This window comes from Lolium rigidum, chromosome 6 (genome assembly GCF_022539505.1).
Source record: "Lolium rigidum isolate FL_2022 chromosome 6, APGP_CSIRO_Lrig_0.1, whole genome shotgun sequence".
Lineage (NCBI taxonomy): Eukaryota > Viridiplantae > Streptophyta > Magnoliopsida > Poales > Poaceae > Lolium > Lolium rigidum.
Window position 1 is genome coordinate 86,860,720 of NC_061513.1, and position 24,646 is coordinate 86,885,365.

At 49.8% G+C, this 24,646-nt stretch overlaps 3 protein-coding genes across 3 annotated transcripts; 2 read left to right on the plus strand and 1 right to left on the minus strand.

The window, feature by feature from the left end:
* The first annotated feature begins 13,609 nt into the window (after positions 1-13,609).
* Positions 13,610-13,921, plus strand: LOC124661887 (histone H4). Its single transcript, XM_047199777.1, has one exon. The coding sequence runs from the start codon at positions 13,610-13,612 to the stop codon at positions 13,919-13,921; it is 312 nt and encodes a 103-aa protein (XP_047055733.1).
* Positions 13,922-16,006: 2,085 nt separating this feature from the next.
* Positions 16,007-17,278, minus strand: LOC124661886 (psbP domain-containing protein 6, chloroplastic). The gene is made up of 3 exons (XM_047199776.1): positions 16,886-17,278; positions 16,430-16,746; positions 16,007-16,192 (listed from the first exon to the last, which is right to left on the minus strand). The coding sequence occupies exons 1-3, from the start codon at positions 17,208-17,210 to the stop codon at positions 16,022-16,024; spliced, it is 813 nt and encodes a 270-aa protein (XP_047055732.1). The 5' UTR covers positions 17,211-17,278; the 3' UTR covers positions 16,007-16,021.
* A 67-nt stretch (positions 17,279-17,345) lies between these two features.
* LOC124661885 lies at positions 17,346-18,670 on the plus strand. Its single transcript, XM_047199775.1, has 5 exons — positions 17,346-17,581; positions 17,695-17,804; positions 17,887-17,973; positions 18,087-18,245; positions 18,369-18,670. Exons 1-5 carry the CDS (start codon positions 17,449-17,451, stop codon positions 18,507-18,509), a joined length of 630 nt encoding a protein of 209 aa, XP_047055731.1. The 5' UTR covers positions 17,346-17,448; the 3' UTR covers positions 18,510-18,670.
* The last annotated feature ends 5,976 nt before the right edge of the window (positions 18,671-24,646 follow it).

Sequence of the window (24,646 nt, forward strand, 5' to 3'; positions counted from 1 at the left end):
CTGTAACATATTAGATCGCATCTTAGTTTAGAGATAGAATCTTACTCGTGCACGGTTTAGTGCACGCCCACATTAGAAAGTCCGCTGGACTATAAATATGTATCTAGGGTTTATGGAATAAACAACAACTCACGTTCAACCCAAAACAAACCAATCTCGGCGCATCGCCAACTCCTTCGTCTCGAGGGTTTCTATCGGGTAGCGACATGCTGCCTAGATCGCATCTTGCGATCTAGGCAGCACAAGCCCCACGTTGTTCATGCGTTGCTCGTATCGAAGCGCTTTTGATGGCGAGCAACGTAGTTATCATAGATGTGTTAGGGTTAGCATTGTTCTTCGTTTAAGCATGCTTACGTAGTGCAACCCTTGCATATCTAGCCGCCCTCACACCTATCTCAGGTGTGGGGCGGCACCCCGCTTGATCATTATTTAGTAGATCTGATCCGTTACGATTGCTCCTTGTTCTACAAGGATTAGTTTAATATCCGCAATAGTTAGGCCTTACAAAGGGGGGAGGATCCGGTGGCACGTAGGGTGGCGTTCGCAAGTCCTAAACCGGATGTTCCGAGGATCAACTTCATGTTGGTTTTTAGGCCTTGTTTAGGATCGGCTTACGAGCACCGTGCGTGGCCGCGAGGCCCAACCTGGAGTAGGATGATCCGATTATGCGGTGAAAACCCTAAATCGTCGTAGATCTCATTAGCTTTATCTTGATCAAGCAGGACCACCAAGTATTCGTGCACCCCGTACGAATCATGGGTGGATCGGCTCTTTGAGCCGATTCACAGGATAACCGAGAGCCGATCGAGGCTCGTATTTAATGTTTACATGTATGCCCCTGCAGGAAACTAAGCGAGGCATCCCCATCACCTTCCCGACCGGGTATAGGTCAGGTGGCACGCCCTTGCACTTCGCATCGTCGCGTGTGACCGAGAAGAGCATTGCGGGCCGTCGCTCGGAGGGGTCTCGGCCAGCCCGCAGCTCTAGGCTCTTCCCGGCTCTACGGTGTTGACAAGGCCGCTGCCCGCCGGTGGGTTTTGGCAGTCAACACATTCCGGCACGCCCGGTGGGACCAACGTCTACATCAACCACATCGCCATCTACATCCGAGATGGCGGACGGCACGCCGATCACCTACGAGGAGCTGCCCGACGAGCTCAAGAAGCAATACAACGAGATCAAGGCCACCCTCGAAGCCGACCTCATCGGCTCTTTTCAGAGAACCCGTTCCCATGGCATCAGATGGAAGGGATTCTCACCGCAAGGGGCACTCGATGGGATAGACCTCTCTGCCCCGTCGGAGGAACGCACCAGGGGACTGCGGCAGGAGATCAACTACTTGGTGGCTCACTCGCTACATCGCCACTCTGAAAACTTGGTCAACGTGTTGGAGCGTGTCGCTCTGCGCGTAATCCAGGAGATCATGAGCCACCAGTACTCGCCGTCAGGACCAGCTCTCGGAACTCATCAAGGAGAGTTGCCATTCCAGTCCCGTCCACCGCTGCCATATGCGTTGGCAGCACCTGCTGAAGTGCCGACTACACCGGCATTCGTCGTCTACAAGATTGGTGGTGACCCTAGTGTCATTTTTTTAGATGAACCGTACATGTAATTTGTCATTTTTTTTTACATGAACTGTATATGTAATCTGTCAATTTTTTTTGTAAGAACTGTATATGTAATCTGTCATTTTTCTATATGAATTGGATATGCCATAACAACGCCCAATGCAAGATGGCGCGGCGAAGTGCGTGTTTCCTTGTGGTATGATTAACTTCTATAAAGCTTATAGTCACATTAGTTGATCGTGTTTCCTCGTGCACTACTTGGTCGCGACGAAGAGCACCAATTCTCATATCATGTCTGGACTCTGGAGTACCTCGCCATACGAAGATTGTTCTTAGGTATAACGTTGCTCATTTATTTTTCATCAGTATGCAGACAGCGATACTGACTTCGCTACATACTAGTATCATCCAAGTATGGAAATCATTAATCGATACGTTTTAAAAATACAGTGTTATCTGTGTTACAACCTCAGCAAAAGCTATTAAGCTGTCTCATCCTGAAAATTTGGGTGTTCAAAATATGATGCTAGCCATGGTTTTCTTAGGCCATCTCGAGCGGCCTGATCCATTTCAGACACCGAAAGTGTTTGCTGTGGACATAAAAATCAGCAAAATTGATCCTCCTGTCTGTTTGCAACAGAGGTAGCCCCAACGGGGGCGGCGTGATTTTTTTTGGACTAGCATCATCGATGGAGGATTGCGATTAGGGCCAGTCATCACTACCATCGACAATTACCATTTGTAGTGCTCGGCTGGGCTATTCCCGCGCGCGGGAACGACGCCGCCGGGACGAAGGGCAAAACCCTAGATATAACCAATGGCAGAGCACGACAATACCTGGAGCCGGCTCAGCGAGATGGTGCGCTCCCGCTACCCCGGGGACCCTGCGTCAGCTGAGGTGGCCGCGAGAGCGGCGTTCAAGACAGAGGAGACCGACGCGTACGTCCGCGACAACGAGCTCTACGAGCCGTATGTACATGACATGGGGGTAGAAGGCGGGAGGCCCCGGTGGCGGCCCCCATCGCCAACAAGCTGGATCGGGCGACGCAGCAGGCGGAGAACACGTCGCACACAAAGCGCCCCAAGGAGCAAGGTGGGTAGTGCACGAGGCGCTGCTCCGCGAGATGGCATCATACGGGCACAAGCCGACACTGACATGGCGGAGGCCTGGCTGACACGCAAGGTGGCCCCGGGCGCGTGGAAGAACCTGCTGCCGCCATTGCCGCCACTCGCTTCATGGTCGAACCTTCGCCATGGCTGTTGAAGGAGGAGATGGCTAAGGGTTTGGGAAGGTTCTGGTCGTTAGTGAGCTGCGAAGTGACGCTTCGGGAACTGGTGGGCCTCCGAAGAACGATGGGTCCCCATTAATAAGGATCGTGTGTGGGTGGAGTAGTCTTCCTGCCGTTGCCTCGCCTCCCTCGGTCACCGGAGGTGGCCCCGCTCTTATTTTCCAAGAGGACGAGCGTGGACTGCGCGCTGTCCGCGCCCATAGCAAACCCAACAAAAAAAATGGCTAGAAATGCTGATCAAGGGGGCACAGATAGAATATAAGGTTAGCTTTCCTTTTAACCACGCGGAACAACAAAGAATATGATATGTCCGTTTGGCGTTGGCTCGTCGAAGATGCCCACTCTAAGAATTTTGTTCACAACAATTTTCTCTTTCACAACATGCTATCTTATTCCTACCCGAGCATCATCAGGGCATCTCCAGCGACGCGACCAAAATGGACGTTGAGCGACCGTTTGTGTCCGCTATGACCGGAAATACGTCTGGGCCCTGCTCCAGCGGGCGACGCAAAGTGACCCGATGACGCAAACCTGGCCTAAATATGCGCCAGGTTTGCGTCTCCGCGGACGCTCCGCGGTCGCGCCGAGTGTCCGCCGAAAAAAACGTAGGACCCGCGCATCAGTGGCAGGGAGGCCGATATTATTCCCGCCAGTGGCCATTCCCCGCGCGAAATATCAAACTAGACCGGCGCGAGCAGTCCAGAAGCGATGGACGTCCTCGCCGCCGCAGCCACCACCATGGATGCCGAGCAAACCCTCGCACCCGCCGCCGCCCCACACTCCCCCGTAGCCACGACCATAGCCACAATGGAGGCTGCAGCTCCGGCGGAAGCAAAGCGGGCCACCACCGGCGGCCGGGAGGCAAAGCCGAAGGCGGCAAAGAAGGTGCTCTCCAAGGAGGAGAAATGTGTCGAGGCCGCGAAGCGTCGCGGCCGGCGCAAAAACCTGAAGGAGAAGACTGCTGCGGCCACCAACCAGCAGGCGTGGCAGATGCAGATGAAAGCCAGCGTCGCGCAAGTAGCCCTCCATCCGACCATAGCGGAGGGCTACATGCTCGTCAAGCGAGAGGGGATCGCCGGCGTCGCTCCTCCGGCCTCGTCGGTGAGCTCAGTAAGTTCGCAGCTGCGTCCTGAAACTCCCGCTCCCTTGTAGGGCCACCCGGCGTCGCGGTTCGGCTCCGGCATGGCGCCGGTGCAATTCAACAGCGCGCCGCTGCAGTTCAACGGGGTGCCGGTTCCCGACTTCAACCGGACGCCTAGAAGCGGTGACTCATGCCCGGGCGCGACACACAAGACGCGCCAGCCTGCCGGAGGAGAGGATGCCGGAGCCCCGCAACCTGTTCAATGATATGACAACGCCTGCCCCGACGATTTACGACCCGGTACGTGAGCTCTCTCAATGTGTGCAATTGTCGTGTATCATTCGTCTGACGTGCGGTCATTCGTAGGACTATTGGAAGGATCGCCATGAGACAGACATCCAGGCCATGATCTTCGGCGGCGGCTTCGTTGGCGACGACCGGGCCGGGACATGCCCGCAGCATGAATGGGCAGCGACGCAAGATGCGGAGGACATCGCTAACGCACGGCTGTTCGCCACCCAGGGCACTGAAACACAGCCAACACCTGTGTGCGTCGACGACTTTGACGCGACGCGCCAACAGAGCCTGTCCTCACCACGGATAATGCTACCAAGAAGAAGGGGGAGAGCCACAGGACACAAGGATTCATCGACGAGGACAAGTGTCTATGCGACGCGTGGCTGGCAACAAGCCATGACTGCATCAATGGTGCACAACAAAAGGGCAAGGTATATTGGGCCAAGGTCATGCAAGAGTACAACGAGAAGAAAATGCACCCACCGTACCACATCCCAAGCCCTCGCACGGAAGAGTTTCTCAGAAAAAGATGGAACTACATCCAACAAGAGACAAGCAAGTTCTGCTCGGCCGTCGAACATTGCAAAAACATCCCTATTAGCGGCGCTGGCGTCATATTAGTGGTAAACAAGAGACAACCATGATCATTCTATTTGATGTGCATCATTCTATGTACATCATTAGCGGCTTTGGCGTGATTGCAGGTATCCCGGGCCTTGGAGAGGTTCAAGGCAGTGCATAAGAAGGGCTACCATATGGTCCATTGCTTGGGACAAACTCAAGGACGCACAAAAGTGGAGGACAAGCTTTGCGGCTGTTATCACCAGAATTTGACCAAGTCAGAGGTGGGCTGCGATCAAGATGGTTTGAAGAAATATATATATATAGAAGGAATACGTGGATCGGCCTTTTATACCAAGTTGGGCTTAATTGCCCGTGTATCTGTAACATATTAGATCGCATCTTAGTTTAGAGATAGAATCTTACTCGTGCACGGTTTAGTGCACGCCCACATTAGAAAGTCCGCTTGGACTATAAATATGTATCTAGGGTTTATGGAATAAACAACAACTCACGTTCAACCCAAAACAAACCAATCTCGGCGCATCGCCAACTCCTTCGTCTCGAGGGTTTCTATCGGTAGCGACATGCTGCCTAGATCGCATCTTGCGATCTAGGCAAGCACAAGCCCCACGTTGTTCATGCGTTGCTCGTATCGAAGCGCTTTTGATGGCGAGCAACGTAGTTATCATAGATGTGTTAGGGTTAGCATTGTTCTTCGTTTAAGCATGCTTACGTAGTGCAACCCTTGCATATCTAGCCGCCCTCACACCTATCTCAGGTGTGGGGCGGCACCCCGCTTGATCATTATTTAGTAGATCTGATCCGTTACGATTGCTCCTTGTTCTACAAGGATTAGTTTAATATCTCGCAATAGTTAGGCCTTACAAAGGGGGAGGATCCGATGGCACGTAGGGTGGCGTTCGCAAGTCCTAAACCGGATGTTCCGAGGATCAACTTCATGTTGGTTTTTAGGCCTTGTTTAGGATCGGCTTACGAGCACCGTGCGTGGCCGCGAGGCCCAACCTGGAGTAGGATGATCCGATTATGCGGTGAAAACCCTAAATCGTCGTAGATCTCATTAGCTTTATCTTGATCAAGCAGGACCACCAAGTATTCGTGCACCCCGTACGAATCATGGGTGGATCGGCTCTTTGAGCCGATTCACGGGATAACCCGAGAGCCGATCGAGGCTCGTATTTAATGTTTACATGTATGCCCTCGCAGGAAACTAAGCGAGGCATCCCCATCACCTTCCCGACCGGTATAGGTCAGGTGGCACGCCCTTGCACTTCGCATCGCCGCGTGTGACCGAGAAGAGCATTGCGGGCCGTCGCTCGGAGGGGTCTCAGCCCAGCCGCAGCTCTAGGCTCTTCCCGGCTCTACGGTGTTGACAAGGCCGCTGCCCGCCGGTGGGTTTTGGCAGTCAACACATTCCGGCACGCCCGGTGGGACCAACGTCTACATCAACCACATCGCCATCTACATCCGAGATGGCGGACGGCACGCCGAGTCACCTACGAGGAGCTGCCCGACGAGCTCAAGAAGCAATACAACGAGATCAAGGCCACCCTCGAAGCCGACCTCATCGGCTCTTTTCGGAGAACCCGTTCCCATGGCATCGGATGGAAGGGATTCTCACCGCAAGGGGCACTCGATGGGATAGACCTCTCGCCCCGTCGGAGGAACGCACCGGGGATCGCGGCGGGGAGATCAACTACTTGGTGGCTCACTCGCTACATCGCCACTCTGAAAACTTGGTCAACGTGTTGGAGCGTGTCGCTCTGCGCGTAATCCAGGAGATCATGAGCCACCAGTACTCGCCGTCAGGACCAGCTCTCGGGACTCATCAAGGAGAGTTGCCATTCCGAGTCCCGTCCACCGCTGCCATATGCGTTGGCAGCACTCGCTCGAAGTGCCGACTACACCGGCATTCGTCGTCTACAAGATTGGTGGTGACCCTAGTGACTACCGAGTTCTTGATCGAGGCGCCTAAGGAGATCCCTCAAGGATACGCGTGCACGTATGTGCCGATTGTGGTAACCGGGCACTCACAAACCAGGCCACAACATCGGGGACTCCGGCGAAGACAGGAGGAACGTCGACAATCGAGCTTGAGAAGCGTACGTGGCTAACTAAGTACGCCACACCGACGAAACTCCCGAGCCCGGCTCCCTGCAGCTTGGCTCGTAGCTGGAAAAGCAAACATGGCTGGCTAAGTACGCCACCCCGGCGAATCTTCGGAGTGCAACTCCTACAGCCAGCACAGCGGATCAGATCAGTACCATACTGAGAGACCAGTTCGGCATGGTGCCGAAAAGAAGGGCGGTCGGCTATTCCAAGCCGTACCCCGACGATTACGAGATGATCCCGCTGCCACCTAAATATCGGCTCCCCGACTTCTCCAAATTCGAGTGGATCGGATGGCTCCAGCTCCATCGAGCACGTCGGCCGATATTTGGCTCAACTAGGACCGGCTTCGGTGTCGGATCAGCTACGCGTGAGGCTCTTTCACGGTCCCTCACGGGATCGGCTTTTGGATGGTACACCTCTTTGCCAACAAACTCCATCCAGCTCTTGGAAGCAATTGGAAGAACAGCTCCATATGCAATACCATTCGAAGCTTCCGAGTCTAGCATTGCCGATCTAGCACAACTACGTCGAAGCGCGGAGAAACGGTGACAGAGTACATCCAGCGCTTCGAGAATCTTAGGAACCGATGTTATTCGGTTCGTATAACCGAAAAGGAAGCGATCGAGTTGGCGTAGCAGTGCCTTGCAACACAGCTCAAGGACATGGCCTCCCAAGCGGATTATCCTCGCCGGCGCACATGGTTCGAAACTATCGCATATGAACAGCGCCACCCGGACTCCGTACCAAGACAAGTTCAAGCGTGCGATAGTCATGGTCGATACAGAGGAAGATGAAGTGCTCGCGGGAGACCAAGAAGTAGCGAGTGGCTGAGTGGACTCGGGGAGGAACCCCGTGTCCCGCAAATGGGTAAAGCCACCGGGGCCGCCCGTGGGATTTGATTTTGACGTGACCAAGACCGAACAAATCTTCGACCTCCCGCTCAAGGAGAAACAAGCTTGACGATTCCCGAAGGTCTCAAGTTCCCCACGGCGAAAGAGCTAAACGGAAAGCCGTACTGCAAATTCCACAACTCGCTCTCCCATGCCACCAACGACTGCAGGGTGTGGCGTCAGCACATCAAAGCGGCGATAGAGAAGGGGCGTCTAATTTTCAACAAGTACGCCATGAAGGTCGACACCCAACCCTTCCCCGCCGTTAACATGGTGGAAGTCACCTACCCTGAGGGTTGCCAGCCAGGTCCCTCGTTCAGCATCAACATGGTAGGACCTGGGAACCACTCTGGCAAAGATGGAGATGAGGGCAGCTGCTCTCATAGCAAGGATACAGAGGAGGCCGCTCCACGCGATCGGCTCCGTCATGATGGCAAGCGCTACGTCACAGAGGGAGAGGTGAAGAACATAAGATATCAACGGCCTCTCTCTGATCACCTCCTCAACAAATATGTGAGTCAGTATGACCAACGCCGACGGTCCAATTATGATGATAGAGGAGATCGTCTGGCTAGAGAAGCCAGAAGACATCGTCGGCGAGGATCGCGATGAGGAGGAGCACGAGCGCCGTGCCACGGAAACACCAAGGGAGCAAGATGACAACGCCGGACATCGGGACTGCCCCTTCTTCGTACACTGCTGGGATTCAGGAATGAGCCGATTGCCCACAATCGGCAATTGCCCAGAATGCAACAAGAAGAAGAAGGAGGCAGCCAACACATTCTGTGTTCGAGCGCCTAGGGCCTCTCCCGCCACAAAGCAAACGCGCTGAGTCACCTCGTTGGGCAGATCTTGAGGATTCAGAAGACGAGGGAGAAGTAGAAGAAGACAGGTACCACCGGCCAAGGTGGTGCCCTGACGGACTCAGCCGTTCCCAAAGCGCAGGGTTCAGCGATTGCGCGGCCCGGAGGAAGCCGAAAGGTTATAACCGCATACGCTAAGGAAGGCACGACCTGATCTCGCCGCAAAGGTTCAGCGAACCCCGGATGAAGAGGGTCGTCCACGGAAAATGGAGTGGCGCCCCAAACAAAGGAAAGCCGATGATGAGACATCGGCTGGCACAAACATGGTACTCGTCTTGCCGACAAAGCTTAGTGCTCCACGACTCTACGGTGCACTCAAGGTGGACGACAGCAAGCGCATCAAGTCAGGGGTTGGGTTGGTTTTATCCAGCCTAACCGAATAGCAAGATCAAACCAATGAGCAAATCGGGCAAGGCTGATCCTTGTGATCGGCCCCAAAAATTATGAAGGAACGCTACGGAACCTTCGACGGCGCTCAAATGGATATGGAGGCCGATTCCGGCAATCGGCCAAAATTACCTTCATCACATGTTCTCGCTTGCGTTCGACACCGATCTACTGAGCAGTGGCCACGTCGGCAGATGAGAGTCAGCGTGGATTTTTGCGAAGCCGACGTGCAAGTGCAGTGCCCTGGCTATCCATACAAGCCGATATCTGCAGTCATCCAGCAGGTATCGGCTCGGGGGGCATATAATCAGATGAACATGTGCAGATAAACATGTGAGAACATACGTGCAATGAAACATTGGGGGCCGATTAAGAAAAATCGGCCAAATAAAAAAAAACATTTTTGGAACAGCCGATGCAGCAGACATCGACTTAAGGATATGAAAGCCGATGCATGGCCATCGACTCAAGAGGAGTAACTGTTACGATCAGAGGGTCAATGGAGCACAAAGGGAGATTTTTTATGAAGGAACTCCTCAATGGAGTAGTTTGGAAGCTCAGATCCTCTCTTCAAGAACAATGTCAGGAGCAGCCTGGGCGTGCGGATCAGGTCAAGGATGAGTCGCATCAGATCCACCAAAGGAGAGGAGCCGATCTGGCCGGCAAGAACTGAAGAAACTCGGGGGGCAGCTCACCTTGAAGGTTCTTTGCTTGGGGCCACGTCATGAGTTAAGGCTAATATCGGCACATGTGTCTGATTCGCCTTCACTAAGGCTCGGGGGGGTAGCTCGCCCTAAAGGTCATTGCTCTAGGGAGCCGATTTGGTTGGAATCGGCTAGTCCTGCTACACAACTGGTTTGGGGAGCGGTGTTCTCGTTACGGAGTCATCAGCTTGAGCATCCAAGGCGGTTCCGGGGCTCTTTTAAAGTCGCTTGCTCAAAGATCAAGTCGCCAGCTTGCCGAGATCGGCCGTGTCATCGTCATCGGTAGAAGCCGCCTAGCTTGGAGGGATGGCTAAATTGGCCCGTCTTGTAGATTATCATGAAACCGAGGCGTTGCCATCAGTCATTAAGCATGGATTAGGCCAACGGTCGACAAACTCAGCGTGAAAGAAATCGGCGAAATCAAGCTAGGGGAATTCTTCCGGAATATGAGGATTTTTTACAATGGGAAGCCGATTGCTTAAGGAGGGAAGAACAAAAGAAGGGTCTATTGACCAATCTACTACTCGCTAGGCCTATACTATTAGATCCTAATCTACGGGCAATCACCGCCCTCATCGTCGTCCTCGAACTCTCATCGGCACCGCCGCCGATGGGCTCCTCGTCGCTACTCCCGTAGCCCTCCACGGGGCTTCATCCCCGTCTTCGTCGTCGCCGCTGCGTCGTCGTCCCACCACATGCGGAGGCGCTTCGCCGGCGGGTAGCCCTCGAGGGAGTCGTCGTCGTCGTCGTCTTCTTCTCCCTCTTCTTCGGAGGTGGGGCAGCCGTCCCGGGAGAACCGGTCGTCCTCGCTTTGGGCTCCGGCTCCCCATCGGCAAGGAACCGGAGATCTTCGTCCCCGCTGGTCAAGGACTTGTCGTCCTCGGACCAAATGGAGGAGGCATGGCTCTCCTCGTCCCGCTCTTCCGGGGCACGACTTCTCGGCGGCGTCTCGCGGGAGGAGTCGGACCCGTAGGAAAACTCGGAGGAAGAGGAAGAAGACATGGCGGCACTGAGGGTTTTTGGTGCTGATGCGAGAAGGACGAAGGGGACGCAAACTGTTTAGAACGGTTAAATAAAGGGGATATGGGAGAGATTCAATGCCACAGCAGTTTCCGAGGAGGTGTTGCCCAACAGGAAAATTTTACGGCCACGTGGAGAAGTGGAAGGGGCAAGGCATCATGATGGGGATTCTGCGGCAGCTCTGCTCTGCCACGACATGACCCGACGAAAGAAAGCGTAATGATTTTGGAAATGTCATTTCCAAAACCAGGGGGGCATGTGTTATCACCAGAATTTGACCAAGTCAGAGGTGGGCCGCGATCAAGATGGTTTGAAGAAATATATATATATAGAAGGAATACCTGGATCGGCCTTTTATACCAAGTTGGGCTTAATTGCCCGTGTATCTGTAACATATTAGATCGCATCTTAGTTTAGAGATAGAATCTTACTCGTGCACGGTTTAGTGCACGCCCACATTAGAAAGTCCGCTGGACTATAAATATGTATCTAGGGTTTATGGAATAAACAACAACTCACGTTCAACCCAAAACAAACCAATCTCGGCGCATCGCCAACTCCTTCGTCTCGAGGGTTTCTATCGTAAGCGACATGCTGCCTAGATCGCATCTTGCGATCTAGGCAAGCACAAGCCCCACGTTGTTCATGCGTTGCTCGTACCGAAGCGCTTTTGATGGCGAGCAACGTAGTTATCATAGATGTGTTAGGGTTAGCATTGTTCTTCGTTTAAGCATGCTTACGTAGTGCAACCCTTGCATATCTAGCCGCCCTCACACCTATCTCGGTGTGGGGGCGGCACCCCGCTTGATCATTATTTAGTAGATCTCGATCCGTTACGATTGCTCCTTGTTCTACAAGGATTAGTTTAATATCTCGCAATAGTTAGGCCTTACAAAGGGGGAGGATCCAGTGGCACGTAGGGTGGCGTTCGCAAGTCCTAAACCGGATGTTCCGAGGATCAACTTCATGTTGGTTTTTAGGCCTTGTTTAGGATCGGCTACGAGCACCGTGCGTGGCCGCGAGGCCCAACTCTGGAGTAGGATGATCCGATTATGCGGTGAAAACCCTAAATCGTCGTAGATCTCATTAGCTTTATCTTGATCAAGCAGGACCACCAATTATTCGTGCACCCCGTACGAATCATGGGTGGATCGGCTCTTTGAGCCGATTCACGAGATAACCCGAGAGCCGATCGAGGCTCGTATTTAATGTTTACATGTATGCCCCGCAGAAACTAAGCGAGGCATCCCCATCACCTTCCCGACCAGGTATAGGTCGGGTGGCACGCCCCTGCACTTCGCATCGCCGCGTGTGACCAGAAGAGCATTGCGGGCCGTCGCTCGGAGGGGTCTCAGCCAGCCGCAGCTCTAGGCTCTTCCCGGCTCTACGGTGTTGACAAGGCCGCTGCCCGCCGGTGGGTTTTGGCAGTCAACAGCGGCCTACGATGAAGCTGTGAAGAATGGGACAATGGTCAACCTCGACGGCGAAGATGACGATCATGGCCGTCAAGCCCTTCCACCTCGTCCCTTGGCCATAAGGCTACCAAGGCCGATCTAGCCCGGGAGGCGCATGCCATTGCGTTCACCCAGAGCATGGAGAAGATAATGGCTGACAATCTTGCCGCTTGGCTGCTAGGGACGAGAAGAGACGTCTGGAAAAAGAGGCCGCAACTGCCATCTACCACAACCTCGCGAAAGGGGTCATTGAGGTCCAAAGGATGGACGTCGAGGCCAAAAAGGCAGACGCCGAGGCCAAATTGTGTGACGCCGAGGCGAGGAGGATGGACGCCGAGGCCAAGACCCGTGCAGAAGACACAAGGATCATGCTTGCCGACTTGAGTGGCGTCGACGACGACACGAGGGCCTGGTTCATGAAGAGCGCACCGAAATCCACGCGCAAGACATCGCCATGCGCCTGGCCTCCTTTTGGACTTTTTTTTATTGTTGTTCAGGCCTTGTTGTGCCCTTTTGGACTCCACTTTGCGCCGTACCATCTGCAAAGTATGATGAACTTAGTTCAACCCTCAATTTGCGGCTGTAATTTCGTGCAAAGTTGACGCTACAATCTCTTTTTTGAATTCTAGCATGCGCCGAAAATGCGTTGTCCCGCTGGAGCCAGCCCCAAACGCAAGCGGACGCACGATCATTTCCGCGTCCGTCAGGCGACGCAAACGGACATCCGCGGATAATTTGAGCGTCCGAAATGCGTCACGTCGCTGGAGATGCCCTCAGCAACCCAACAAAATCTATGTGGACGGAACGGTACCCTTTGCTATTCCAGGAGACTTTCGTCCAACATTTGTTCCAATATAAACCGTATATCATAACAGTGAGTGTGAGTAAAAGTAATCCGTCATTTTTAGAGTTGATGAATCCAAAAATATCACACACACACACACACAGCGGTGGTGCAGCGTAGCTCATTGTTCAAGCATATAAACCTGGTTTGTACCATCTTGCTAATGGCAAATTATAAATTCGTCCCCTGTCATATTCTCTTCCGCATGCTCTCCCACGATCCCACCATCCAGAGAGGCATCCCGCCACTTTTTCCGTAAACACTTTCAACCTGCGCGCCCAAACCACCAAATTTCGCACCCCCGCCTGCCAGTTCACCGATCCGCGGCACTTCAGCTGAAAGATATCCCACCCATCCATTTCATCTCCATCCAACGGCTCAAACTGCCCCCACAACTCCCGCACACCCTTTATAAATCCCTCCTGCCCCGCTCCTCCCACCTCACCGCTTCCAGCCACCAAACACCACTCCAAAATCCCCAAGAAATCCCCAACCTTCCCAAGGAGCAGCAAGCAGCCATGTCGGGGCGCGGCAAGGGCGGCAAGGGCCTCGGCAAGGGCGGCGCCAAGCGCCACCGGAAGGTCCTCCGCGACAACATCCAGGGCATCACCAAGCCGGCCATCCGGCGCCTCGCTCGCCGTGGCGGCGTCAAGCGCATCTCGGGCCTCATCTACGAGGAGACCCGCGGCGTGCTCAAGATCTTCCTCGAGAACGTCATCCGCGACGCAGTCACGTACACCGAGCACGCCAGACGCAAGACCGTCACCGCCATGGACGTCGTCTACGCGCTCAAGCGCCAGGGACGCACCCTCTACGGATTCGGCGGCTGAGCGGACCAGTCACGGCGCCGGATGGCCGTGGCGCAGGTCTTGGCTCGCGGTCAAGAAATTGAGGAGGCGAGATAACTTAGTTGTTCTGGGTTCCCTGCTTTAGTTACATGGGTAGTAGTTGTAGCAGCATCGTCAGTACCACTAGAGTGTTGGTTGTGCAAACTGCAAAGTTTGTTCTGTGTTATGTTTCATGTTGTCAACTTCTGATGGGCAAATATGGTGTTTGCCGAGTTATATTGTTTCAGTAGTAACAAAGTTGTCCTTCAGCTATGAATTAGGCTATCAAAACTCTGTTCATTTGGTGTTGGCTACCACATTTCGTCTAAAGCAAATCTCTCAAAATTCAGTTGGTTGTGGTTCAGGGAAGAATTTAGTTGGGCAGTGGTTGATACTGTTATGCTGCTAATCTTGCCTTCCCTTGTTTCTAGAATCAGCAAGTTGCTGCAATTTTTGAATATTTCCCTGCACATCTTGCTGTGTATTATAGTACGGAGTATCATAATTTCTCGTTGTGCAAGCTGTAAACCTTGGTTAAATTCTTCTCGTTGCTGTCTCTGAACCTTAATTTCACAGTCTCATCGTTTGCAGCCCTGTAGGTGATGCCAACTCGTCTGGATTTGCTTTTGCAGGGTGAATCATGCATGTAGGCTGTAGCCCGTCCCCTCCAAAAGCAGGTTTCATAGAATTATTCACCATTTTCGAACTGTCTCTTTCCATTATTGAGCATGCCATCGTGCTGCTTTGGGCGTTTGTTTGGAAGCACTACTGCTTGGCTGCAAACTTGATTGGCCTTGCAGACAAACAGCAAGTATACTGTGTTTTTTTAGATGCTAATATGCAACCATGTTTTTGTAGCAGAACAAGCAAAACGCCATCTGAATTCTGTTCTGAAACTGTATGAACTGTGTATGTAATCTGTCGTTTTTTATATGAACTGTACATGCAATTTGTCATTTTTTTATATGATCTGCATATGTAATCTGACATTTTTTACGTAGTAAATCTCTCAATATTCAGATGGTTGTGGTTCAGGGCAGAATTCAGATGGGTTGTGGTTGATACTGTTATGATGCAAATCTTGCCTTGGTTTGACTCTAGAATTAGCAAGTTGCTGCAGTATTTGAATCTTTTGCTGCAAATCTTGCTGTGTAGTATGATAATATCTCGTCGTGCAACCTGTAAAACTTGGTTAAATTCTTCTAATTGCTGTCTCCGGGCGTTAATTTGCCAACCTCTCATCGTTAAAACCCTGTAGGTGATGTCAATTCGTCTGGAATTGCTTTTCGCACGGTGCATCATGCATCTAGGCTGTAGCTCATCCCCTCCAAAAGCAGGTTTCACAGAATTTCTCACCATTTTCGAACTGGCCCTTTGTGCTCCCACCATTATTGAGGCAATCAATATGCCATTGTGCTACTCTGGATGTTTGTTTGCACGCACTACTGCTTAGTTGCAAACTTGAATCGACTGCCCGGATTGGTTCATGTCCTGTTCGTTCGATTTGGAAGCTGTTGAATTTGAAGTCCCTCAACATATTCATTAAACTCACAGACAACAGCAAGTAAGTGTTTTCTTAGATGCAAATTTGTAACCACGTTTTTGTAGAAAAACAAGCAAAACCATGTTAGGACATCTAAATTTTGTTTTCAAATTGTATGAACTGTATATGTAATCTGTCATTTTTTATGTGGACTGTACATGCAATCTGTCATTTTCTATATGGACTGCATATGTAATCTGTTATTTTTTTACATGAATTGGATATGCCATAACAAACACCCAATGCAAAGTGTGTGCGTTTCCTTGTACTCCCTCCGTTTAAAAATAGGTGTCTCACTTTTATCTATATACGGATGTATCTAGATGCAATTTAGTTAGAAATACATCTGTATCTTGATAAAGTTAAGACACCTATTTTTAGTTGGAGGGTATGATTAACCTCTATAAAGCTTACCGTCACCTTAGTTGATCAAGTAGCTCTTTACAAGTGTCGCAAGCCTCAAAAACACTAATTCTCATGTCGAAATAACTCAGGGTTCAGAGAGGTGATCCAACTCCAGATCCCCAAGCAGCCAAGCTTGCATTGCTGCAAGCCGGCAGTCATACTTGAAAGGAGTCTACCATGGCCTTCAGCACCTTCTGCGACGACTGCCACTGTTTGTCACTGGCGCTGGCGACGAAGAGCACCACCGTGTTCCCCTTGGCCGTGGCCTTGGCCAGATTGTGAGACCCGGTCAGTGCCAGCGGAGTCTCCAGCACATAGCTGTAGTACTGCATCACAAGGATTTATGCCCATTCATCAGGATTCAGCATTAAGCGACAGTACTACCAGTAAGTTGCTGGCAGTAACTGGCGAGACGAATGCAGTAATCCTATTCCTAACTTTATGAATAGCACCCTCACAGGAAAAAAGAAAGAAAGAAAAAGTTATGAATAGGATTACTGCACTTGTGGGAAGATTTGCAATTTCGGCACTAGAACATGTAAAAAGGAAACTTAATTACTTACAGTTAGGTCGCCGATTTTCTCGACATTGGTCTCGATAATTTCTTCGGGTTCCAAGGTGTTGCCGGTGACGAAAGGCCCCAGGGAGGAGATGAGCTTCTCGGGGCTGCCGATGTCCTCGATGGTGGCGTTGGGCCTGTTGGTGAGGCGGATCAGCGGCGAGGCCACCACCTGCACTTTGCCCTGCTTGTCGTCCTCGAACTTCACCTCCACCCACGGCTCAGCGCACTTGGGCTGGCAGTAGTTGCCGGACAGTATGTTGGCCACTCGCAGCTGCTTCCAGGTGGGCGGCAGGATGAACTCGTATGGCTCCACATTGCCTAGAATTGTCGGGGAATGGAATTTGTTGTCAGTCAGTTTCGAAAACTAAATTAAGAAACAGAGAGGGTATTTTGTTTTGACACAAAACAGAGAGCGTAATAATGTATGGAGATAAAGAAGCAAGAACCGAGTGATCACCAGCCCGGAGTGCAGGGGTGTCCTTGGTGGTGGCCTTGAAGAACACGAAGCCCGGGCTGGACGGCGCCGGCGGCAGGTACTTGCCGGCCTCAACCTCACGCGCCCCGGCAGGCAGCGGCGTCCTCGAGAACAGCGCCCCCAATGCCGTTCCCACCACCAGCTCTCTCCTGTGGCTAGCAACCGCGAGGGGCGCCGGCGTCGTGGCAGCGGTGGCGTTGTCCGCGGACACAGCGTGGACAGCCATAGAGCGGGCACCGCAGGAGGTTGGCAGCCGGAGGGAAGGCCGCAGGAGCGGTGAGAAGACGGAAGAAGACGAAGACGCCATGGCCACGGCCTCGTGTTTGGTTCGCGCGGGAGGGACGGGACGTCGTCCACTCTTATCCAGACGACTAGGATATTTAGCTCGACGCGTCCGAACTTGTGTACGTGTACGGGAGAGGTCCCGGGGACGCGGCTGGGCAGAGCCCGCTCAGTCAGTCAGCTGGTCGAGGATAAGACGAGATAAAAACGAGCCAGAGGCGCGGGTGAGCGGCCGAGCATCAACGGCACACTACTCGGCAACCATGGCGCCAGCAGCTCTGTCCGCCCCCGTCCTTCGCGTCTCTCCCCACTCGGCCGGAAGGTCCACCGCCGCGGCCGCGCTCGCCGGCGGGCTCCGCTTCGGCAAGACGACCTGTCTGCACTCTATCCATTCTGGTATCTGCTCTTTGCTCCATGTTCTTTGCTTTGCTTGTGCTAACGAGCTGAATCCACCAGTGAGCTGATCTAACCATGCTCTGTTATGCATCTTGCTGCCTTGTCCCCAAAAGGCAAAGCTGTGCTTCGGCTGCGATCGAACGAGCTGTTGACACCGTTGGGACAGAGGAGGCCTTGGGCGCTAAGAAGCAGCGTGGATGACTCCAAGGTCACCGACGAGAAGGTAATGAAGCGCTTTGCTTAAGCACGGATATGTCAGAAGCAATTTGCGCCGGAGCTAAGCGATCCGCTCGCGTTTTCCGCAGAAGGAGTTCGGGTACTCGAGGAAAGACGTGCTGCTGATCGGCGTCGGCGTGACCCTCCTCGGATACGGCCTCAAGTCAGGCCTCGAGGTGATGTGCCGTGCTTCGCCTTCGAGCTCTTCTTCTCTCGCTGCCACCGGCAGCTGCTCGGTTCATCTCGGCACCGAAGAATCTAACTGTGTTTTCGCCTTGATCGCGCGCAGTTCGTCGGCCTCGACCCCTTGCAAGCCGGCAACTTCGTGCAGCTGTTCGTCGTGCTCGGGATGACGGTCGGCTGGATCTCCTCCTACATGATCCGGGTGGCCAACAAGGACATGACCTACGCCACGCAGCTCAGGACCTACGAGAAGCAAGTCATGGAGGTGGGTGAACCTTTGATATGCAGTTTTTGTAGCGCCTGATAAGTTGCAGTTAGTGGAGTGTATGCACTGCACGCGAACAATTTGTGAGCTGTGGTGGCTGAACACTAACTGATTTCGTTGCAGAAACGATTGGAGAGCCTGTCGGAGACCGAGCTGCAGGTTCTGCTGGAGCAAGTGGAGGAGGAGAAGGAACGCCTGCCGCCGGCGAGGGTTCAGGGCATAACCATCAACAGGAAGACGGAAGATCAGACTACTGCCAACTAGCTAGAACGTACTACACCTTGATTCTGAGATTAGCCCAGTACACTGTTTAGGTTAGCTTTGCATCTAATAGCTGTCTCCCTCTGTTAAGGATTTGTAGTGCAAGTACAAGTGCTCTTAGTTACAGAAATGGGGTTCTATACATATACCTTTTTCATTCGAAACTGAAGCCTGTCCTAAAATTTAAGTTGTCCTTAATTTTTTCTAGTCAACAACTTATAACTTTGATCATATGATTTGTACTTCTAAGATATTCATAAAATTTATATCAACATATATACAATGAAAGAGATTTTTAAGAGGAATGTAATGGCACCATTTATGCATTCCAAATCTATATAATACGGTATATATTAGCAGTCAGAGTTGTGCATAAAAACTGTGTGCAAAACACAAAAGAATTTAGACTTCCGGTCTATATTATGCATATTAAATGTACACGGTCACCATATATAAGCAAGAAAAGAGGGACATACCCGGTAAAAACTTAGTTGCTACAGAAAAAGAAGTATACCACACTAATAATATCACTCGAAGGCTAATGGACAGTTGGAAGCCTGTCGAGGATCGCTTCGAGAGGAAGCTGGCGTCATGGTTAGGAAAGATGCTTTCCTATGGTGACCGCCTTGTCCTGATTAATTCTGTTCTAACTAGCCTTCCAATGTTCCTTTTATCTTTTTTTGAGATACCCAAAGGGGTAAGAAAAAGATTGGATTTCTATAGGTCTCGCTTTTTCTGGCAAAGTGATGACATAAAAAAGAAATATAGATTAACTAAATGGAACATTATTTGTAGACCGAAAGATCAAGGGGGTCTTGGTATTGAGGTACTCGACATAAAGAATAGATGTTTACTTAGCAAATGGTTATTTAAACTTCTTTCTGAAAAAGGTGTGTGGCAGGAGCTGCTGCAAAAAAAGTACCTGCGAGGTAAAACGCTCTCACAAGTGCAAGCCAAACCTGCCCTCCTTTTTGGAAGGGGATTATGGGGGTGAAAGATGAATTCTTTCATCGAGGATCATTTATCGTAGGAGATGGTAACAGTACTCGATTTTGGGAAGATGTTTGGCTAGGTGATACTCCTCTTTCTGAACAATATCCATCTCTATATAATATTACTCGATCTAAGAATGTCTTAGTATCAAACGTTATGTCTTATGCACCTCTGAATATAGGATTTACTCGTGCACTCACACATGATAAATGGGAGACTTGGATTGTTTTAGTCCGTAGACTTATGGATGTATCTCTTAGTAATGAACCGGATAAGTTCAAATGGCACTTAACCACTTCTGGGATTTTTTCGGTAAAGTCCATGTATGCCGATTTCTTGAATGGGCATACAGTTTTCCTGAAAAAATATATTTGGAAGATAAAGGTACCACTGAAGATTAAGATTTTCATGTGGTTCTTGTATAAGAAGATGCTATTAACCAAGGATAACCTTGCAAAAAGACGGTGGAATGGGTGTACGGATTGTGTTTTTTGTGGATCTAAAGAAACAATTGATCATTTGTTTATTTCCTGTTCGTTCTCTCGTCTTGTTTGGAGGGTGGTTCATTTCACTTTTAATATTCCTCCCCCCGCTAATATTACTAACCTGTTTGGCAATTGGTTAAATGGGATTGGTAGAAAAACTAAGGCGCTCATTCGAGTAGGGGTTTGTGCTTTAGTTTGGGCGATCTGGAATTGCCGTAATGATGTTGTTTTTAACGAGGGTTGCAAAACCAAACTTCTTACAGGTTATCCACAGGGCTGCTTCATCAATTCACATGTGATCCTACCTTCTTCCCACGGAGCAGCGGGAACCTTTGGATACTGGATGCAATCGGCTGATGGCGGTTGTACGGGCTATCTTCAGCCAGGGTGGTTGGCTGCATACTAAACGTATCCATGATGCATAAGCGAGCCATGTTTTTCTTATTTCGTTGGCTGATCTTTGTATCAACCCTTTGTGATCCATGAGTTGTAAACCTTGATATTTGATACTCGTGTTACTATTAATAAGTGAAAAGCCGTGTGCATCGTTTCGATGCAGAGGCTGGGGCTATGCTCCCATTTCGAAAAAAAACTTGCTCGTATTCCCCCCCTCCCCCTTTTCGGTTTTGGCTTATCTATTTCGTTTGGTTACCCACAATGTATTTTGGTGTAGTTTCGGCCGACTGTTTGTTTGCCCGTCTAAGTGTATTAGCTTGGGAGATGAACATAGGTCTTAGGAAAAAAACAGTCCAATTTCCCTCTCGCTAGGGTTTGTTTCCTCTCGCCGCCGGTGCCGACGTAGAGTCTCTATCTAGATCCCTTCTGCTGTAATTTCTGTCGGTATTCTCGGGCTGATGAAGGGGGATCCTTGCATCCCTCCCCATCCTTGGTTCCTCGGTTGGCAGTCTCACAGCCAAGGGTTTCGAATCAGTCGAGCGTCTTTGTGGCATGACTGACATGGTGAAGTTCCTAGATCTTAATTCTCCTTTAATTACATCTGTTTTCCTTCCTAAAATGTCCATGTATGCATAGAAATAAATAATGCAACATGATTTTCACACCTATGGAATAATTAGTGATTAAGAATGGGTCCATAGAGATATTATCATTATTTCAGTGAAAATATAAGGTTTAGATGGCAATAAAAGATGAGTGTTTTACCACTCATCACTGATGTACTGAGTACCTTATACACACCGATTAATCTTACAATGATGATTACCCATGTGTGTTGGTTTTGCTCATAAAATGACATAACACGCGGTCATCTAAAAGGATGAATTTGAGATGAAGGATTGGATTAAAACCAAATAGTTCTTGAGATTACACTTCAAGCTGCTTCACTCGGGTATTATGGTACACCAAGATGCCTATATTATAAATATTGGGGAAACTTAATATGGACATGTCATGTCCATCTCTCGTCGGTTGTTCGTTCTCTAGACCTAGAGAAAGATTTTCTCAAAACATGGGATGATGTAGAACATGAAGGGTGTGTTTGGTAGACTGGGTGGACACAAAAATTCCCATCTCACCCCAGATTTTTGCAGTTTTTGTTGTTTGTTAGGTTGGCTCGGTCCAACTGAGCACTGCCCACCTCACACAGAAAAGGGGTCTCAGCCCTGCCCGGTAGAGAAGCTCGAATCGAGCTTCGCACCTCAGCCGGGCTGAGCTCGCCCAGAAAACGCTCCCGCGAGGACACTCCTCGCCCCGAGCCCGCTCCTCGCCCCGAGCCCGCTGGGGTCATGCGACCCCCTGCTTCTTCCTCTCCATTTCCCCTCCCCCCCCGTATGGCTCTCTCTCCACCACCATTCCTACAAGACTGCACCTCCACGCGCCCACCTGACCGGCCACCCAAGGTCGCCATGATCCGCTGCCGCGGCCGAGAGCCAGTGCCGCCGCCGCGGCCTACCTCTAGCGCCGACACGGACGACCTGCAGCGCTGCCACGGACGACCGCCAGTGCCTCACGCCATGGCTCGAAGCTCCACCGCCAATCACATCCTCACGCCGCGGCAGTCGCCAGCCACCGCACCTCCTCACGCCGGCCGGCCGCCCGCCAGCCACGGCACCTCCTCACGTCGGCCAGCCGTCGGCTAGAGCGCCTCCGCACGTCGGCCGGATGCCAGTCGGGATCTGAGGACCCGATTGCTTTTCGATTTTTTGGTCAGGGTGTTTTCTGTAAAAAAATGGACCTTCTTGTAATTTTATATTTATGAACCTGAGTCCATCATCACCTAACACAGGGCTCTGCACCAAACAACTTCTCACCTCAACGTCGGTGAACACACCCAGCCCACCAAACATATGGCCAAATCTGAGTCCAGCTTGTGCAAGGTGAGCAGGTCTCAGCTGGGAAAGAGAATCTCTGGTAGACCGACCTACCAAACACACCCGAAGTTCCATATCTTAGTGGCATTGGACCACCAACACAATTGGGTGGGAATTGAAAAGACCTTTTGATATCTTCAATGCACCACATTACTTGACCTATTATTATACCTTTTGAGGCATCCGAACTCCAATATCATTAGGATAAAGTACGTATACAATGATGCTGGCTATTTTCATTCCCAGTATGTACCTACATGGTATAACTGTCACTCCATTGATGTCTTCGAAGCAGACTCTCTGGTAGGTACACCTACCAATCATTCTGAAATATAAGGCTGCATTAACATGTCTAGCTTTACATAATGACAAACAACATACATCAGCCATGTGATAATGGTTCTCTTGAATCATTAACCATTATCTGCCCACATAAAGTTGCTTTTGTTGCAGAAGTGCAAACATCATACAACTTAACCAATATCGCTGAGGATATTGCCCCTAGATTGTTTTGTCCCCACGAACTCCCCGAGGGTTGGGGAATACTTGCAAGTAAAATCATGTGATAACCTCTCTGGTCAGTTTACAAAGTCTCTGCCAACTGCAGCATTCCAGAAATATTTCATGGAATTTGAATGCAACGACTTTAAAATTTTCAAGAATCGGGGGGGGGGGGCTATCTATATTTCTAGTACTCTTGTTCAAAGCATCATATTACTTTTTTCCCTTTATGAGTTTACTATTTAGGTTCCCATCAAGTTTTTAATGAGTGATATTAACGTAAGATCATATGTCATACTATATATTTTTCCCACCGGGTTTTTTTCGGAAAGTATACCTGACCTATTTATTATTCTCCAAAATCTATGGGTTCACTTCATACTGAATTAACAACGACAATGACCATTATACGTTGTACCATTTTCTCCTTATTTTCCCACATGGTTTGAAGGAGTATTACCAACATATCAAATACTATTCTCCTTATATCCCCCCACCCCAGGGTTTTAGAGGAGATATTATGAACTTCAAAGATCATGAGGACTACATGAAATGTTGTCAAGGTTATACAACGGATACAAGGCATAGCTTTGTGGAAGGGGTATTTAAATTAGGTTCTAACTGCCATAGGCAGTTAATTGATGCCAAAACCACCTCCTTCTGTACGAACGCATTTTGTTTGTATAAAGACCTTTGCATCTACCAGGCATCTTCTAGAGATGTCTCCTATTATAACCGACTTCCCGAACAAATGAGAATCCGTGTATAAATACCCCTTGTGATGATTCATTTGTCCCGTCTCTTGATTATCACTTCTATGCATCGAATATTTTTTTTTCCAATTGGATTTATGTCCATCTGTACTCAATAAACTCATAATTTTTTTTTCAAGGAACGAGCCCTCGACATCATCAATTATTGCGCAGAGAATTCCGGAAATTCTGATTGGACGATGAGTTCAGGGAGTTAGGTTTTTAAAGTTGTCAAAAATTATTTTTCTTTATATTTAGAAAAGTAGGATAACATGCAAATGCATAAGGATGTATGTACGTGTAAACTCCCGTTTGAATTTTTCGCCAAAAAATGTTCCGTTGAGTTATGTTATCTTTCTGCACTATACAAAAAAAAGAAACAAATTTGAAACTAAAATAAAAAATTGAGAGCACACTTGAGGTCACATTTTATTACTTATTGTGTTGCAATTTCAACAAGATTTGCATGTTTATAGAAATCATCTCCACATTTGTGTAGACAAAATCAGATTATTTTGCATTAGTCCGCACTTCACAAGTCCACATGAGAAGCCTACTATAGCCGCCAAACACCGCAGCTGCGGTAGATATGGATGTATACAACCGAAAATACCAAACAGAACATGGGTGCGTGCACACCTAGTTATGAAAAATTTAAAATAATGCTATTTCAAAGTTTCAGGAAAAAAATGAAAAATGCACGCATGTATATATTATTTTGATACTTACTCGTGTAAGTTTTCATGAAAAATATGAATGTATGTGACCTACACAAAAATGAGAAAATGGAAGCTCCTATTCCCGTGAATAGTACGAATCAAAACATTATAATGTCATTTTGACATTTCGTGTAGGCCACAAACATTCGTATTTTTCGTGAAAACTAACACGAGTAAGTATCAACATAATATGTACATGCAAAATTTTGTTTCAATATTTTTTGTAACTTTTAAATAACGATTTTTTTAATTTTTGAAAAACTGGGTGTGCGCGCAACCAGGTTCCAAAAGTGATGTCGATCTTGTGCAGAATAATAATTGATAAACAGTGATACAGCTAGTTAAGATAAACATTTTTTT